This window comes from Gadus morhua, chromosome 4 (genome assembly GCF_902167405.1).
Source record: "Gadus morhua chromosome 4, gadMor3.0, whole genome shotgun sequence".
Taxonomy (NCBI): Eukaryota; Metazoa; Chordata; class Actinopteri; order Gadiformes; family Gadidae; genus Gadus; species Gadus morhua.
Window position 1 is genome coordinate 12,069,801 of NC_044051.1, and position 17,641 is coordinate 12,087,441.

Here is a 17,641-nt window from a genome sequence, read left to right on the forward strand (position 1 = left end):
CGAGTTTGTAGGACGGACATTAAAATTTGGGACACAGCCTCGATGTAGCATTACTTCCGGGCTGAAGGCTGCTTTGCAAACATCAACATGGACCCTAACAAAATAGAAGAAGGTACCGCGGTTTTACATTTCTTGGTTTAAATTAAGTCTTTTACGTATTATGAGACTCACGTTTTGGGTTCTAAACGACCTGGACATCTTTACGCAATTAACCATCTGGCTAAAATGTTAAAATGTCTCATCTTGCCTGTTATTAAGGTTCGCTGTGTTGCTGTTTTGTCTCCATGCAGGAATAGCAATACATATTAATTTACAATAAGTTGACATATACTCTACTAAATGATGCGTATTCAACCGATTATAGTTAAATAGTAACTTGACGACAATGTTTTAATATGAAAACAAGTGCTTGGCTACAATTTTGCAGTCAACTAAGTGAATCTCATTTAATAACATATATTTCCAAGGACTATTCCACAGATGCATAGCATGCAAAACAGCCTCTGTCTGCTTGAAGGAAGCAAATTAACATCACCGTTTTTCTTGGCCTTTGTCTTTTGAACTAAGAATGTGTTGAATAAGAATATAGGATGATATGGACATTTGCCCTGAGAGACTTCATGGCAACTTATCTTTTCTTCTAGACACTATGGATAATGATGGAGAAATGGCCTCCGTCATGGGATTCTCGGGCTTCGGTATGTCGTGATTGATATTCTTTACACAAAATACCTATATATTATAATAATACATTTCAGACCGCACAAAAGAGTAAGACTAACTTACTGGTACTTCTTCAGGTAAGAAGGCTCGCACATTTGACCTGGATGCCATTTTCGAAACGACTCGAAGAACCGCCATTGAAAGGAGTCAGCATGTATTAGGTGAGTTACAATGTCAAGAAGAATATATCTACATACATTCATACACAAGTATACTACATACCTCTTAAATATCCCTAAATTCTATGTCTCTCCCTCACCATCATCTTTGCCCTCATAGAAGGACGACAGAAAGAGGACGGAGCGGCGAGCTCTCAGTCCAAGAAGCCTGTAGCCCATTTAAAGAAACCTGCAGGACCTGCAAAACCCAAGTAAACACTGATGAGATTTCATTAATTCTCATTGTAAGCTTAACTTTTTGTGGACCCTAGTGAAAGAGGCCTAAGGACTGTGGTTCAACACATGAATTATGTGAGACTATTTCATAAGTGTTCATTTATGTTTACATTTTATTTGAACATCTTTTTCTGCACAGGAAACAGCAAAGCAAGAGCAGCAGTGACAGTGATTCAGACAGTGACTCAGAGCTCATCGGACCCCCGGTTCCGCCCCCGCAGGAAGAGGACCAGGAGGATGACGAGGAGATGGTGGGGCCGCCGCTACCCCCAGGTTACACAGGAAGTACGGCTCAGGAGGACGAAGACGATGACGATGATGATGACGAGCCGGGAGAAGATGAGGATGATGTAAGTTATTTAGCGTGTCAGTAATGGCTCTCCCCTTTGATTTTGCATGAGATAGTTTACTTTCTTCAGTATATATTCAGTATATATTCAGTTCTAAACTTAAGGTAAAAACGTTTCTTTATATCAAGGTGGTAATAATAAGGAGTTTAACTCTGTCCACTAGATGGCGACAAAGGAAAATATGATTGCTGGTTTTACAGACAAGTGATTACTGTCTATCCATTTTTTATGTACCTATGTTTTCTAAAACCCACTTTAGTGCCTTATACCCCATTTCTTTAACATTGCAATTTTCTTAACACCTGTGTAAGGCGGGACGGCTCGCATCTGGTTACATTATGCATTATTATGTTTGTGTTATTGGAGTCATGTATATATGTGTGTACGCTTATTTCATAGAATCCAGTGAAGAAGATTCCAGACACCCATGAAATCACCATGCAGCACGGCGCAAAAACGGTAAGCGTCGCAGTACATTTGCTGCATTCTTATTGTCCAGTATTTGAAACCTTCATGTATGCTCTCTAGTCTGTAGCCAGCTGAATGAGTGTGTTGTCCTCCCAGGTCTCAGCGCTGGCTTTGGACCCCTCCGGAGCCCGCCTGGTTACCGGGGGATTCGACTACGACGTACGCTTCTGGGACTTTGCGGGAATGGACCAGTCGTTGCAGGCTTTCAGATCCCTGCAGCCCTGTGAATGGTTAGTCCCATTCCGTCCGATCACATGATGCACCTTTTACACCAAATGTACAAATTGTAGTAGTTGCTCACTCTCTTTAAGTTCACTGAGCATTTTTGCCCTTTTTGAAAAATGGTTCCACTCTACATTCACACTACACACCCGCATGTAATGGGGTTGATATGATATGTCATGATATGTGGTAAATGTGATTGGCTATGGGACATTTCATGGAACCAAATACTCTCTAAGAACTCATCATTAGCACAGAAAATAAAGATACAATTACTTGAACCATGTTTGAAAGCGCTTTTTCAACAAAAGCAAATCCTGAATAGAAACTTGTAAGATGGACCTTCACAACAGCCAGACAGTCATCTTAATTGAGGGACATAATCATAACCAGTTCTTAATCATAAATTATCCAATACACAGTGCACATGCAGCCAAGGTAAAGTCTCAGAACACAAGCTAGTATTTAGATGTACAACATGTTCCAGCGTATCAGGCAATGACGTGTAGAATCTGGCCAGCTCATTATGATGGATTACAATATATTAGGAAATTATGCTGTCTGGCTGAGCTGAGCTGTTGGCATCCACTTTCAGATGTGTCTATGGGCAGACACACACACACACACACACACACACACACACACACACACACACACACACACACACACACACACACACACACACACACACACACACACACACACACACACACACACACACACAACGCTTCATTTAGCATTGTTGTGCAGAATCCTGGAAGAGCCTTTCTTTTTTCATTCAAACCAATCAAACGTGCTGGTGTGTTTGTATGCCTTGTTAATGTTTATTGTGCCGTCACGGAAGTCCTCATCAGAGACTGGAGTTCTCCTTCTCGCGGTTTCGGCTGCCAATGGGCTGTGCCGGAGAGCCGTTCTCCCCCGTGTTTACAAAGCCGCATGGCACATTAAATGTGATTGCAGGGGCCAGTCCATTAGCCCGGTGCGGTCACTGGCGTGCCGGGGCCGTGCATGGTTACAAAGTCGTACTTTGGGGTTGCCTCCTTGTCTATTTTCCTTTTTCCACCTCAGTGACCACGAGGGGTCTGTCCTCCTCAGAGGAGGACATGTCAACTGAAACTATAAGGACCCCCTCGCCTTCAGCGATGCCCCCCAACCCCCCTCAAATATATACGAAATGGCACAAAAGGGCAGCGTCCTGATTGAATCCGAACAATGGATGTTTTGCTGCTCGACGTACAGAAACACGATTGCCCTGCCTACCTCCTGCTGTGTTAATGCAATTTTTCGTATTGACCTCAATTGCCAGCCATACTGTGGTAAAGTGGGCCCCATTCATGTCCATGACAACACACTTGACCATGACCCAAGTACTCAGAAGCTGCTGTGTGTTCTACCGAAGCTGTGTCGTCATCTGAAGCTATTTTGTTTATACTGTAATGGAAAGTCTCCAATGACCGGCTTCGTTTTCAGTAATTCATTCATTGATTCATGTTTCTTGGTGTTCATGAAATGGCTAATGAAGTGAATGGTCATGGTGGAGCATGAGCAATGATTATCTGTTTTTAAATTATAAAGTGTAAACACGTAGATCAGGCCATCGGTCTGATAGGCCTCAGTTCAATGCATGGAAGGACATGCTTTCTATACGTTTCTTTTGTTTCGATACATGCAGGAAGTGACTGATGCACAGGTTATTTCCTCAGACATTATAGTACATTGATACATGCTGCCGAGGAATTAACTCTGTACAGCATACACAGCCTTCCAATAAACATATATATATATATATATATATATACATAAATCAAATCATCCTATCAACCAAACAGTTTGAGTAGCTCTGGTCCTTGCGCCCAACTCACTGTATCCAAGACGATAGCAGACTGGCCGGCAGCAGTGGACCGTGAAAGCCTCCCTTCCTTTTATCCATGTCTCGTCTTCACCTCCTCTTCCTCCTCCACAGCCACTCGATCAAGACCCTGCAGTACAGCATCACAGGCGACATGCTGCTGGTGGTCTCTGGCAACGCCCAGGCCAAGATCCTTGACCGCGATGGCTTCAACGTGATGGAGTGCCCCAAAGGAGATCAGTACATCGTGGACATGGTCAACACCAAGGTACGCAATGGTAGCTTGTTCCCACAGCACCATAGAAGGTATGAAACATGGATGTGGTGTCCGTGGCGTCAACCATTCCTCTCGCCTTGTGGAACGCTTCGGTCCCGAGCAATGAGAGCGTGTGGGCAGGTATCCGTGTAGGTAGGTAGACGGAGAGATAGGCGAGCCAATCATTTTGTTCGGGCCGAAATGAAACTATTGGTCAGCTTGTTACAGGCCTGTGACGGCCACAGTTTTTTGTCTGAGCATTCGATTGATTGATTGCGGTTTGGGATGTGAAGCGAATTTCAAAAAAATGTATTCAAATAAATTGCATGCCCCAGCTTTAAGGACCCCTGTGGGTCTTCCTCCTAAAGTGATGCCCAGCTGGCATTAGGTGGGGAACACCGGTCAGTGGAGCAGCACCTGCACCCAGCGCGGGGCTGTGTTTGGGGAAGCCACATTGGTGGTCAGTGACCGTCCTCTGGACGTGCAGTCAGGCTGTTCGCAGACTGTGACTGTGAGTTCCGCTCCCACATTCCTGTTCAAACATCCAGCAGATGTAGTGTGTTCAGTCTAAGGGAAACACAATGTTGCACGTACACTATTCGCTTGATTGCTTGCATCTTCCTTATATATAGTGGACAGATATTGCTACGCACCCCTGCACATCCACAGCATAATACTGCATGGTGAATATGAATACCATATGCATTGTCCTCATTGTTTTTATTCAAACACTATTTTGGGGGATTTTCACAAATCAGAAGCATGACTGTACAAGACTGGGTCTGCGAAAGTCTTGATCGCTAATATAAAACATTCTTAACTGGAGAGGATTCTTGTTATTGCGACTGGGTGGCCCCTTTCCCTGTTGTTGCTGTACAATCTGGTTCCTTTTAGTCAATGGCAATTTGATCCGTTGGCCCTGATAGAGAGTCAGATGCACCTTCATTAACCAATAGCTTTCATCACTTCGACTCAGTTGTGTCTGTGCTTGTTGGCATCCGCTCGGAGGTAATTCACTCATGGCACCGCTGTTTAAGTTTACAACGTGTGTCGCTTGTTGCCTTTACCGCGAAACAAACAAACCCCGACCGAGCGTCGACCTCGGGGATCAGGAGAGAGGCCCTCCCTGAAAGCACAACGCTGAAGAGCACCTGACAGATACGCGTTACCGATCAATCCATTCCGATGTGATTTGGTCGGTTTCACGATCCGTGTCGGCCCCCCCGCTGTCAGCCAATAGCGTGTCAGGTTCCTGGACGGCACGCTGTGTTCTCTCACCTCCTAAGGAGAGAGAAAAGCTTGCGTTCTGAGTGGATTCTCTGACAGTGATGAATCTCCCGTGGGTAATATGAGCGGATAGTCACATTCCTCCACGGTACATTGCCCTAATTATTCATTTTTTTACGATGAGGTTTTTATTTTTTGGACGCAGGCCCCAAGACCGGCACTTTCCTATTATTACCATGGACCCTCAACTCCTGTATCCTGCATGTGCTCTGGCGTACTATAGGGACTCATTTATTTATTATTTATTCATTCATGTGTCCGTTCACATTCGGAAATGTACATTTATATCTAATGATGGACAAGAGATTGATAGACGGAGACTATTTATTGATTGGACATATGTACATAGATAAGTGACAGAGAGTACATGTGTTCACTCTTTGAGAGATCCGGTGCAGATTTCTAGGGCCAGCTGCTCAGTGCTTCACTGAGTCTACATTTGTATCCTTATTTATGTATTTTTCCTTATTATCTTGGTTGTGTTCTGTTCTCGTACTCCTACCTTGTATCTCCCCTGTGATTCATATCATTGCTGTTACTGCTATGAAACCTGAATTTCCTTCCGGGAATTAATAAAGGTTTATCTTATCTATGAGATATAACATCTTGATCTGTACATCTTGACGGGGATCGATTATTTTCCATATTTTATATATTTTGTATTTATTCAGCTATCATTGATTGCGGTTTCTCCGAGAAACAAGTCTATTTTTTCCTCCTTTTTGTTTTGAGGGCATCTTTTGGGAGTGCAATGTACACCAAAAGAGTCAGGTTTGTGTTTGTATTAGTGTTAATATAGCTTGAATTTCTTCCTATTTTACGGCAGTGCGTCTTACCTCCATTCCCCCACCCAGGGTACCTTTAAGATTATGGCCCGGTATAAGTCTGGCCGTCTTCAACCCGTCCTATTGATGCATACAAAAAGTGCCCAAACGCCCGTCTTGATGAAAGGTTGTCAGCGGGTTTGACAGTCACCTAACTTGGCTCACTTTTGTCTTCCCCAGGGTCACACCGCCATGTTGAATAGTGGCTGTTGGCACCCCAAGATCAAGGAGGAGTTCATGACCTGCTCCAATGATGGGTGAGTTTTTCTTTAGGTCCTTATCTTACTGCTGTCTAACAGGGGTGTCACACATCTGTCAAAGTGTTACAAGTGAAACCGTTTTCCAAATGAAACCATTCATTTGGAATGCAATATTTCTCTAATAATATAAAGTATATGCACTATAATATTTTTTTCTTTTTGAATGCACAAAATATAAATAAGGAATTCACGAAATAAAAATAAATAAATAAATAATCTGTATAAAGCACTCCATTAGATATAAACATGAAATACTAAAAACTTTAAAATACAAGATCCATCTGGAGATTGTATTGTATTTCACCTGTGGAAATCAAAGTGAGATCAGAGAGGCTGAGGATGCTAGCAGTAGCAGTGAGCGCTGAATTCCCCCCCCTCCCTCCGGATTTATTCCTATATCATTTTACACAATATTTGGCGCATGCCATTTTCTTTAGTGATTCCCATAGATTGAATCTCGAGTTGCGGTCGTTCCCGTCCTTCAGCCCAAGCTTCTGTGTGGCTTGTCAGAGACTGAGTGTCGTTACTAACATCTCTTGCTCACAGTCGCCAGCAGGGAGTCCTCTGCACCAGTGTATTGCATCTGCAGGAGCACCGCGTTTCTCAATCCAGCAGTGTCCTGTGGACAGGAGATATGTAGACCTTTATCAAACTGTGGGACCTGGGTTTGAATTAATAGTGCATACATCTGGATCATCTTTGATATTTTTGGTTCTAGTATGTTTTGGTTGGCTTATACGTATGCTGGTTCTTCCGTGTGTATTTTATTTTTCACTTAATGAAAGCTGAAATTAGATCTGGTAGTCAAATGCCTCAACCAGGGAAATCCACAGTATTGGATCCGATAATATTGTAGTGAAAGTACAAAATACTGGCAAGTATTATATACTGGCGTGCAATTAAAAACATTCTTTGTATGTTGTGTTTTACATTTATGTCCGTTTGAAGTTTGGCCGTTTAATCCCGTATGTTTGTGAACCAAAACACATCATGGTGATTACTAGAACCCGCCTCTGTTGGCCCCCGTAGTAGTGTCTTCTTCGGGCCTTTTACTGTTTCCAATTTGCTTTATTGTGTTTTCAGCCAATCAAAACAGTTCCTCAAAATGTAATAGCCAATGAAAATGTTGTGCAGGAAGCTCTCATCTATCAGCCCACCCCATCTGTCAAAACTAAATGATCTGAATGCAGAAAAAAAGCCATATAAATAGTGTCTCGGAGGAGACTTTGTTCCCTCTGTTAGATTCATCTGTGTTCATGTACGAATAGCAGCAGTAAACCTGTGAGTACTAATATTGATTTAACTTATCCAAGAGCGCGGCAATCACTGCCTTCGCTTTGTCTTGAGGCTCTCTTTCTATTCATTTTCCCATGGGTTTTTAACAAAGAGCCCTACCTAAAAATATCCTTCTATAATTAAACCATCCCTGCATTCAACCACCCATCAAAATCTGCCGTGCATCCGGTAACACACTCCTTACTTTTGTGTTCCCATTCAAGCAGCGCAAACAAACAGAAATCAAGGGCGTAGTACCCAGTTGTCAAAGTTGGACCGTGAGTTAGCATGTGGTAAGGCACTTCTTAGTGTTTATACACATGTGTGTGTGTGTGTGTGTATATTTGCTTTCACATGTGTGCCTGCTTACGCACATGTTGGCCTCCAACGTGTGCGTTAAGACTCTCGGGGAGAAGCCCTGAATCCCGGGGCTATCAGCAGCTTGTATAAAGCCAAACCCCGAAGGGCCGGCCCCTCTCTCTCGTCCAGGGGGAGGGCCGCGGCGCTGGGCTGTTTACCAGCAGAGCTCCGGCCCTCCCAGATGTGGAGGCTGGTTTATTTAGCTCCTACCCAGGCTCTGGAACTCTTCCCCTGGCACGTTAAGGCTGGACGTTCCCTCAAGGGCCGGCTCACAGCAGAGGAGGGGGGGATGTAGGAGAGAGAGAAAGGAGCTACACCAGAGTTGTTCCCGGGCGGGCGACAGCTGCATGTGGACAGTGTGTAGGCCGCTGACGGTGGGAGGCCAGGTAGTCTGGGGTGGAGGGTGCCTAAGGATTTGGGAAACTGAGGTGATGACAGAGGTCTCGGTAGCTGGCCATGAGTGCATCGCCGTTCAATTCCTCACTGGCTGGCTGTCGGATTGCTTGTGAGGCTTGTCTGTGAAATTCCTGGATGTATGTTGATGTTCCGAGGGGAAGGTGGAGGTCTTTTGGAGCGGTCGTAGTTTGATTCAAGGATACTGGTGGTGGATATACATGTATTTTCCTGGTCGTGTAAGAGATTATATCAAAGGCCAGTGTGTTCATCTGATATTCTATCTTCTAGGTATTGTAGTCGATGGAAAAGTGGGCCGGGTGTAATATAAATCCCTATTCCCCTTAACCGCTCTGTAACTATGAATCACCCTATAGAAAGCGGATAACCTGAATGAGCTTAGCGGTGGGACACAGGGTTCCCGTCTATGACACACCGGCAGTCGTGGACGGACAAACGAGGCTTTGATCCCTCCATAGCGCGCCGTCCGCTCATTGTAAAGGAGGTCTTTGAATCTCTTCCGTCCACTCCACCCTCCTCCACACCACCCAAGACTCTCCCGGGCCCACCTGCGCCGTCGCTGTGTTTGTAATGACCCCGGCCCGGCCTTGAGGCGTTGGTGCCTCAGTGTCCCCCCCCACCCACAATGCACCGGCGGTGCCGTGGGCCGCCTAGTACCGGTCTGATGTATCCAATGAAGAACAAGAGAGCCAGGCACTCCTTCTCCCGGGGAGTCCATTGAGCGAGGTGCCGCATTGTGTCGGGCTGAATGGCTTATTAAACGCGAGCAGTGAACCGCCATGCTTCCTTTTTATTGAGATCCATCGGTGCTCGCGTGGAATCTCATTCATCGGCGCGCTTCCACACACACACTCGCCCTTTCAGCGTGGAGAACTCTCTCTCGCTCTCTCTCTCTCTCTTTCTTCCTCCTCTTGACGGTTTCCTGATAGAATGTGTTAATAGGGCCACAGTGGGATTCATCCCTGAACTCTGGATGGAGGACAGTGATTTATAGTGCGAAGGGGGTTCCGTCAAGGATGTTTTCGTCTTGACAACGTTGTTGAAACTTTTTCGTAACGCTTCATCTGGGACGAATAACCCCCTGTGGGTCCGCGAGTCTCGACTGTGACATTATAGTTTCTGGTACGTTTACGTCCGTGACCGTGTTATTTACGCCTGTTCCCGTCGAGATCGGCTGAAGAGAGATATAAGAGGGGGAGCAACTCGGGGCAATTCCTCGCTGAAAGAATGAACACCTGTTTGAAGGATAAATTATGTCCCCAGGCTGCAAATTAAATTTCTCTCGGGGTGTCGGCAGTTTATCCTGGGCCCTGGCCCAGACCGAATATTCCCGGCCAAATCTAAGATGGGAGTAAACGTCAAAAAAAACAGAGGGCTTTTCTTTTTCCCTTATTTTCTTCAGTGGCTTGAATTAGAAAGCGCAGCAATTTGTAAACAAACCGAAATAATATCGATATTTTTCCAGATGACTGGAAACAAACCAAGATCTTGAAAAATATATGTCTGCCTCGATCTGAAAGGCTGCTTGGAGAGCTGGGATTGATGGGGTGGCGTTCCCAAAAGGCATGTGGCGGCATTAGGAATGGCTCCACATGCCACTGCTCCTGACCCCCCTGGTTTTAACTCAACGGGTGTGAACACACACACACACACACACACACATACACACACACACACACACACATACACACACACACACATACACACACACACACCACACACACACACACACACACACACACACACACACACACACACACACACACACACACACACACACACACACACATTGTGAGGAATGTGTTCCAGGAGGCCTGGATGCCAGGGATTCCCTCTGTGTTGGCCTGATGTCAGTGCTGCAGCTGGGGCTAGCGCTGTAGCTGGAGCGCAGCTAGCACCCGGAGGCCCGCATCAGGGCAGTCCTTCTGCTGCTCTGTAAACCCATTTTTACACTTTGAGGTTCAAAGTGAGTGTTTACCTCGCTGTTTACCTCGGTCTCAAAGCGTCACGGCATATTTTTTATGCTTTATTATAGTGAGATAGAGAGGAAGGTATGCAAGATAGGGACATGCAGCAAAGGGCCGCGGGCAGGATTCGAACCCGGGTCACCGCCAACTGAGCCAATATGGTACAAACATTGAGCCTCACTCGTACTATTATTGTTAATATTCCATATGTCTTTCGAGCTGGAAACCTCGAAACTTCTCACTGTTTCTATTTAAAGTCGGCTCCTGCACCGTTATAACTCTACATAACGCCCTGAGGCTTTTCTACTTGGAGGTAAATGTACACAACTCCATGACCCCCCCATCAAACATTTTGAGAACAAAAAGCAAAAAGTCCCCTAGGAATACAGGCACGGTCATCGGAAAGATACATTCTGTTCATTCTGGTCTCATCCTCAATTCTGGTTTCGGATTTACAGCAGAAGCCAGTGTTCAGTGTCCCGCCGTCCTTGTAAATCAATCCCGTGTCTCCCGCCTTCTCGTTTATCTCTCCCGTCTCCCGTTTGATCTTTTATGGCACATTCATCTGTCAAAATAGTAACCCGATGCCCATACAAAAAACACAATCTTGGAACCTGAGCTTGCTGCTTGCTGCTGCCTCGTTTTCTTTTAAAAGAGGAAAGGAAAAACGCAAATCCCTGCTGAAGCGCCACTCCTGGTTGGGGGATGATCTGGAGTGATGATAAACTCGGAGATCACGCAGGCGAGGTGAACGACGTTCTCAGGGAAACATGCCAAGGCGCCGTGTTCACGGATGGACACGTTGTCCGCGGTTCAGCCACAGTCCATAGAGTCTTGAGCCGCTCTCTCTCTTACAGGGCAGGCGGTCCGTGTCCATACCAAGAATGCACAGACCCTGATTGAAAGTGGAGAATTTGGCCTCTTATTCGTACCGTCTCCGGTGACACTAGATATGTTTTTAGTTTCAGAGCAGCCATTAGTAACCCGTGCAGTTCATTTTTGTTTCAACACGAAGGGAATTATTCCTGAGAGCCACTTGGGTCATTTGTCTTCGATGTGTGTATCTATGGAGAGCATCCTTTTGAAGGAACTGCTAAAGCTGGTCTCTCAATAGGGGGCGCCACTTATGCGGTAATCTCTCATTTATATTAATACAATTTGTGTTTTTAACTTGACCTTCATTGTGTCATAGTGTCATTGACACTATAATGGACAGCGATTTACGGAATGCTTAGGGTCTATTCTAAACATTTGTATTACTTTTGAAACAATTCTTTATGATGTGTGGTATCCCAAAAAGTGATCTAGCCTCTACTATCTGTAGTTTACTGAAGCATGTGACCAATTCTCCCATCATACTTAAGATCAAACAATTCAAATCGAAAACGTTTGGTCAATGAATCACATGAAACATGTATTTTACAATACATTTATATGCCTATTGCTTAGGCAAATCAACCTAGCTTTTATTTTTTTATGAAACTCACAATTTATAACACAACACCCATTTTTATTGGCTATAAAAAAAACAATCTTGTGTAAATAAAATAGCTTTTAAGTTATATATGATCATTTATTGGATATGTGAATGTATAACGCGACCAGTTTGGCAAAGTAGACTAACAAAGGACCAACTAAATCAATGTGTTTGTGTACTTTTTCGCTCATGGATGGCCCTAAATGGAAAGTATGAATGTTGAAGTCATCTTTTGAATCCAGTAAGTCAACAAGGCACTCTGCCCTGCTCTCATTGGGATTGTCTGGGATAATGATGCTAGCAAAGTATATGGCACTGAATCCAGGAGTCTGGCAATTCGATGTGGTCGTTTCATCGCCCAAATGAAACAACCACTGGTAATAGTAGTAATCGTAAAATTAGTGTCCTGGCCTTGTTTTTAATAGCCAAGCGATATTACTGAGCTCTTTTTCCAACATGTTTTCCGCTTTCGACTTGGTACCACACATTACAACAATGTCTGTTTGTTAGTGTCTTAATACCTCACATGCTTGGACTGCAGTGATTCTCTCTCTTTTGCTCAACGTCTTCCACTCCTCTCCTTTTGACAGCTTTATCTCCTTTATCTCTCCCCTGCTACATCAGTTACCTTGCTGATAAGAGGCGTTATAAAACCCTTGTACAAAGCCCCCAAACTCTTGATTTATCCTCTTGTTTATTAGTGGTTTCCTCCACCTATCCCTCCATCTCAGGGGGTGGTCAAAGCCCCACCAGCACCACCAAAAACACCAGACCTATTGCCCTAGTGCGCGGATAGAATCTGTGTCGGAACGGGGGGCCCCTCCCCCCCCTTCCCTCGGTTTGATGTGTGAACGGCCCTGCTAACCTCGTAAAAAGAGTGCATGGTCGGACTAGGGCTGTATTGGGCCTCGCCTTCTGCCACATTCCCACCTCGGGTCTTAAGCATGTGCAGCGGAGGAGGGAAAAGGGTGGTGCTGACGGAGGGGAAAACAAGAGGTACCAGGGGGGGAAAGAGGCCTGAGTAAATAGTCCCCTGATTGGCCCAAATGTTTTGATTCATTGTGTGTGAACGCCTTGTCACCCCGTAAGAATGGCGAATGACGGAGAAAGGAATGCACGACTCTGGGGTTTGTGTCACGTTACAACTCGAACACCTCCTGTTGAATACCGCTTTGTTTTTTCTTTTCGGGTTTGTTGGACACGAAATGAAATCACCAAGTTCGATTATCTGAAGGTTTTTCGCAATCAGGTCGATTCTCCTCGTCCGGCGATCATTATTTCCGTACGCTGATTCGATTCCACGGGTTCGATCCCAGGCAGGCTGATTAGTTTAACCCGCGGATGCTCTTTCTCCTGGTCTTTCCCTGCGCCCGTCCCCTGACAGGTGAGGCGGCAGCACGAGTCTCTCTCCGTCTCTCTTCCCTGCCTCCCTCCCTCCCTCCCTCCCTCCCTCCCTCTGTCAGCCAGCAATGCCATGTTTTGGAAAGAGATAGACGATGGATTGCATTCCGGGCGGCGACGTGAAAGGTTATGTTGTCTTATTGTCGTGACGGACGCCCGCGCTCCTCTGTAAACACGCCAGAGAGAGTCTGCGGCGGGCAGCAGGTGGAGCCATCCGTCATGCCGCACGTGGCGGATGAAACCGACCTCTCCCCTCCGGCCCTCCCAACACCACCCACATCCTCCACCTCCACCCACCCAACCCTTCCCACTTCCCTGGTGGCAGACACACTCTGTCGGGCACCGTCACGTAAACACAGGCTGGTCTGCACATCTGAGCTTCTCCTGATGTAGCTCTGAGGGGAACAATGGCGGGTTCGGCCTCGTAGCAACGCAGGTAGAAGCGGTCTGGGGGGACGACTGATTCAGTGGCACTGATGCGGGACAGTCGAGGGGATTAGTTCATTAATTTTTTTTAGTGAGACAGAGAGTAAGGTATGGTAGATAGAGGGGAGGACATGCAGCAAAAGACCACGGGCAAGATTCAAACCCGGGTCGCTGCCTTCAGGACTGGGCCTATATGGTATGCGCTGTATCCGGTAAGCCAAGGGCAGTTCATTATTAAAGCTGTTTTTTTTAACAGCATCCTAGACCACCATTTCCACACCCTTGCCACACCGTTTTCGTTTTTTCAGCCTTTGAATCTATATTTAACTTAACCTAAGACCAAAATAAAAGAACACATCCAAGCCAATACACTATTGGCATTCGTGTCGTTTTGTGGACTTATCCAAACAAAGGTCACGCAAAGTGTTTCGGTCTGCTAGCGGGCAAGGGATGGAGAGGGGGGGGGGGGCAGTCCCCGGCTCCGTAGGAAGAGGAGTAACCCCCGCCCAGCCGTGAGCAGACCCTGGCTGTCTGTGTGTTTACGCTGCCGGAGCTGACCCCCCGCGACCCCGCGGGTCACGCTCACTCAAGCACCCAGCGGCTCATGCACACACTTGGACACACCCTTTCCTGTGTGTGTGTGTGTGTGTGTGTGTGTGTGTGTGTGTGTGTGTGTGTGTGTTGTGTGTGTGTGTGTGTGTGTGTGTGTGTGTGTGTGTGTGGTGTGTGTGTGTGTGTGTGTGTGTGTGTGCGCGCGCGCGCGCGGGTCTGTGTGTGTGTGCATGTTTACACGTGCCTCGGCTTCTTGTGTAAACCACTGGCGGCTGACCCCCTGGTGTTTTGACGAGGGCCCGGGACGTCCTGAAGAGCCCTGGCCGGCGGTATCGGGGGGCCGGGGGGGGGGGGGGGGGTCCTCGCTCTCTTACTCTTCCCCGCGCTTCCTCTCGTCACATTGTTTATCCCCGTCCCCCGTCCCCCCGCTCCTTCCACAACCCTCTTATCGATATTTTATCTCGTCTTCCTCACCCGTAGCCGAGGGCTCTCTCTGTGCTTCAGTAGCGTGAAGACTGCCGGTGAAGGGCTGGATGGCTTGGTAAGTGTATCGACGAGTGATGTTAAAGGAGGCTGTAAGGATGCCCCCCCGCTCTCCCCCGCTCTCCCCCCTCCTCCCCCTTCCTCCTCTCCTCCAGACAGGAAGTTGTGTTCAAAGGTCGCGTGTTCTTCCTTGTTTGATCTAAATCATCTCGCTGGCGTCTCGACACAAATTAGTTGTGTATCAGGCTGTAAGACTCCTGTTGGCTGGGTTTGTTGTTGTTATTCTCCCAGAGACGTCCTTTTGTTTATTGTCTGTGACCAGGAATTCTAAGTGGGGATGACATGTCAATTTATGACTTGGTTTTTCGGCTTTCGTTTCGTTTGATGCAAGACTTATAATTGAGCAGTGTTGATGGTTACCAGTGTTCAGTGTGTAGTAACGCTTCATGCTATTGTTCATATATTGAGAAAATATGTTATTGTTATTACTGTAACATCTGAATGTAAGTATTAACAATCTGTTAATGTTAAGTCAACGCACGGCCATCATAGCAGTTTTTATATCTGCGCCAAATTACCGAGCATTTGCTTCAGCCACAAAAAAGAAAACATCCTATTGAAACCCTCTCACACATTTAAATGAGGAATGTTTTGGGTTTTAATTCCTTTTGCTTCCTGGTTGTATGGGTGGCTAATGTGTTGAGCAGATGTAGGGAAGAGAATCAGGATTTCCTGGGAGCTGCAGTCGTGGGCTTGCAGCCTGATCTGCTGTTCACTCAGTTTCGTGTGTGTGTGTGTGTGTTGTCCATCACATATTCCCCCTGCAGGGCTCACTGTAAGCCCCGGTGGGATTTGTAAACCTCTCACGTTTTGTCAATGGGGCCGAGAATAGGCCGGGCGCGTCAGAAGAACTCGGCACATGCTGACAAATGTGGAGTTGCGCTGATGTCCTTTGTGGCTTCCATCAAAAAGAACAAAGAAACACATGCTTTTCATGCCTCTTCATTCTTGTGAATTTGTCAATTTTTGCTCCATGTGGTAATTGTTCTCTAACCTCTGTTTCTCTCTCTCTATCTGTCTCTCTCTCCTTCCCTTTCTCTCTGTCTCTCTGTCTCTGTCTCTCTACTCTCGCTGTCTCTCTCTCTCTCTGTCGGACTGTCTGTCGCTCGGTCTCTCGCTCTCTCTCTGCAGCACGGTGCGCACCTGGGACGTGAACAACGACAAGAAGCACAAGTCGGTGTTCAAGCCCCGCACCTTCCAGGGGAAGAAGGTCACGCCCACCTGCTGTGCCTACAGCCGCGACGGCAAGCTCATCGCCGCCGGCTGCCAGGACGGCAGCATCCAGATCTGGGACCGCAACCTCAGTGTGAGCACTTACCCCCCTCTCCCACCCCACCCCACCCCACCCACAGCTACACATATTAGAACCCAGCCAGGGGGGAGGGGGGAGAGTAGACAGGAGAAGACCAGGATGGGAACTTGGACTGTGGTGTTATGGCCCTGGGTGGGGTGTGATGGGGAGAGAAGGGGGGGAATGGCAGAGACACGGGTCAACTGGTCACAGGGCATGGGGGTCAAAGTTGAAAAGGTCACGACAACAGGACGAATGTTGTTAAATAAAGCCATGGGTGGGAGAGTGATGCTTGTGTTTGGGAAATTGCCCTAATTTAAACCATGCCCGTTCCCTGTTATCTGTTGTGTTATGGGTGTAACGGAATGCAAACACGCTGCGTTGTAAAAGGGCAAATCGAGACGGCAGTCCCAAATGAAAATATTGAATCATTGAAATAGATGAATGCTATCACGCACAGTAGACCAGTCAGTCTGAAAACGAAAACTGGGATGCTTACCTCCTTCCCAGTACTACAGTAGTACTGTGCCTTTTCTTCTGGTTGACATTCTTTCATGGGTACCGTTGCCTGAAGCCCTGGAACTGCTGCCTGCTTTGTGGACGCCAATTAGTCGGTATGACTTGACTTCAACTTTTTTCCCAAAAGAGAACATTTTTCTGTTGGAACACTTTTCAAGCATGAAATATTTCGGGGAAAAAAAACAGAAATTCCAGTCCTAAAATGGTGGTTCAGCTGCACATAGGCCATATGTTGATATTTTTCGTATCCATAAATCCCCTTGATCAACGATAAGTCGAATGGAAAGTATTACCAGCCAGGATATTTACCCCATGTGACCTATGTAAACATATTTCGATTTCAAACTGGCAACATCCAGGAAAATGCCTGCAGCTTCCTACATACATGATCCGGTTCAAAACGGTTAACGCCTTAAGCTACGTCAATGCTGATTTACCTTAGGCTGGACTCCAGAAGCACCAGGTTAACGAGGGCCAATGTCTGCACTTCCTTGCTCTAAATCCCCACCCCTTCCTGTTGTGGAGTCCATTGGATTGGCTGACAAATATAAGTGTGGTTTCCCAACCACATCGAGAGTGCCAAACTCCCCCGTCATTGTCTCATACATCTGCATACATCTGTGGTGTAAGCCTGGTCCCCTTGAGACCTGTGCTGTTGTAGTGTAGTGGTGATGTTTGATGATGGATTGGACATCCATGGAGGTCTAATCACCATCTTTGTACTTTTTTCCTTTATTTGTCTCCGCTCTTTGTTAATTATTCAATTAAGCGATCAAAGTGGG

The 17,641-nt window shown here is 46.3% G+C and overlaps 1 protein-coding gene across 1 annotated transcript in view; it reads left to right on the plus strand.

The window, feature by feature from the left end:
- The first annotated feature begins 23 nt into the window (after positions 1-23).
- The window catches only part of wdr70 (WD repeat domain 70), a 43,795-nt gene continuing 26,177 nt past the window's right edge, over positions 24-17,641 (plus strand). The window contains 10 exon segments of the mRNA XM_030354373.1: positions 24-112; positions 645-698; positions 801-884; positions 1,003-1,093; positions 1,258-1,468; positions 1,868-1,927; positions 2,033-2,166; positions 4,122-4,275; positions 6,555-6,631; positions 16,181-16,355. Coding sequence (XP_030210233.1) covers positions 88-112; positions 645-698; positions 801-884; positions 1,003-1,093; positions 1,258-1,468; positions 1,868-1,927; positions 2,033-2,166; positions 4,122-4,275; positions 6,555-6,631; positions 16,181-16,355 — 1,065 coding nt within the window. The 5' untranslated portion in view covers positions 24-87.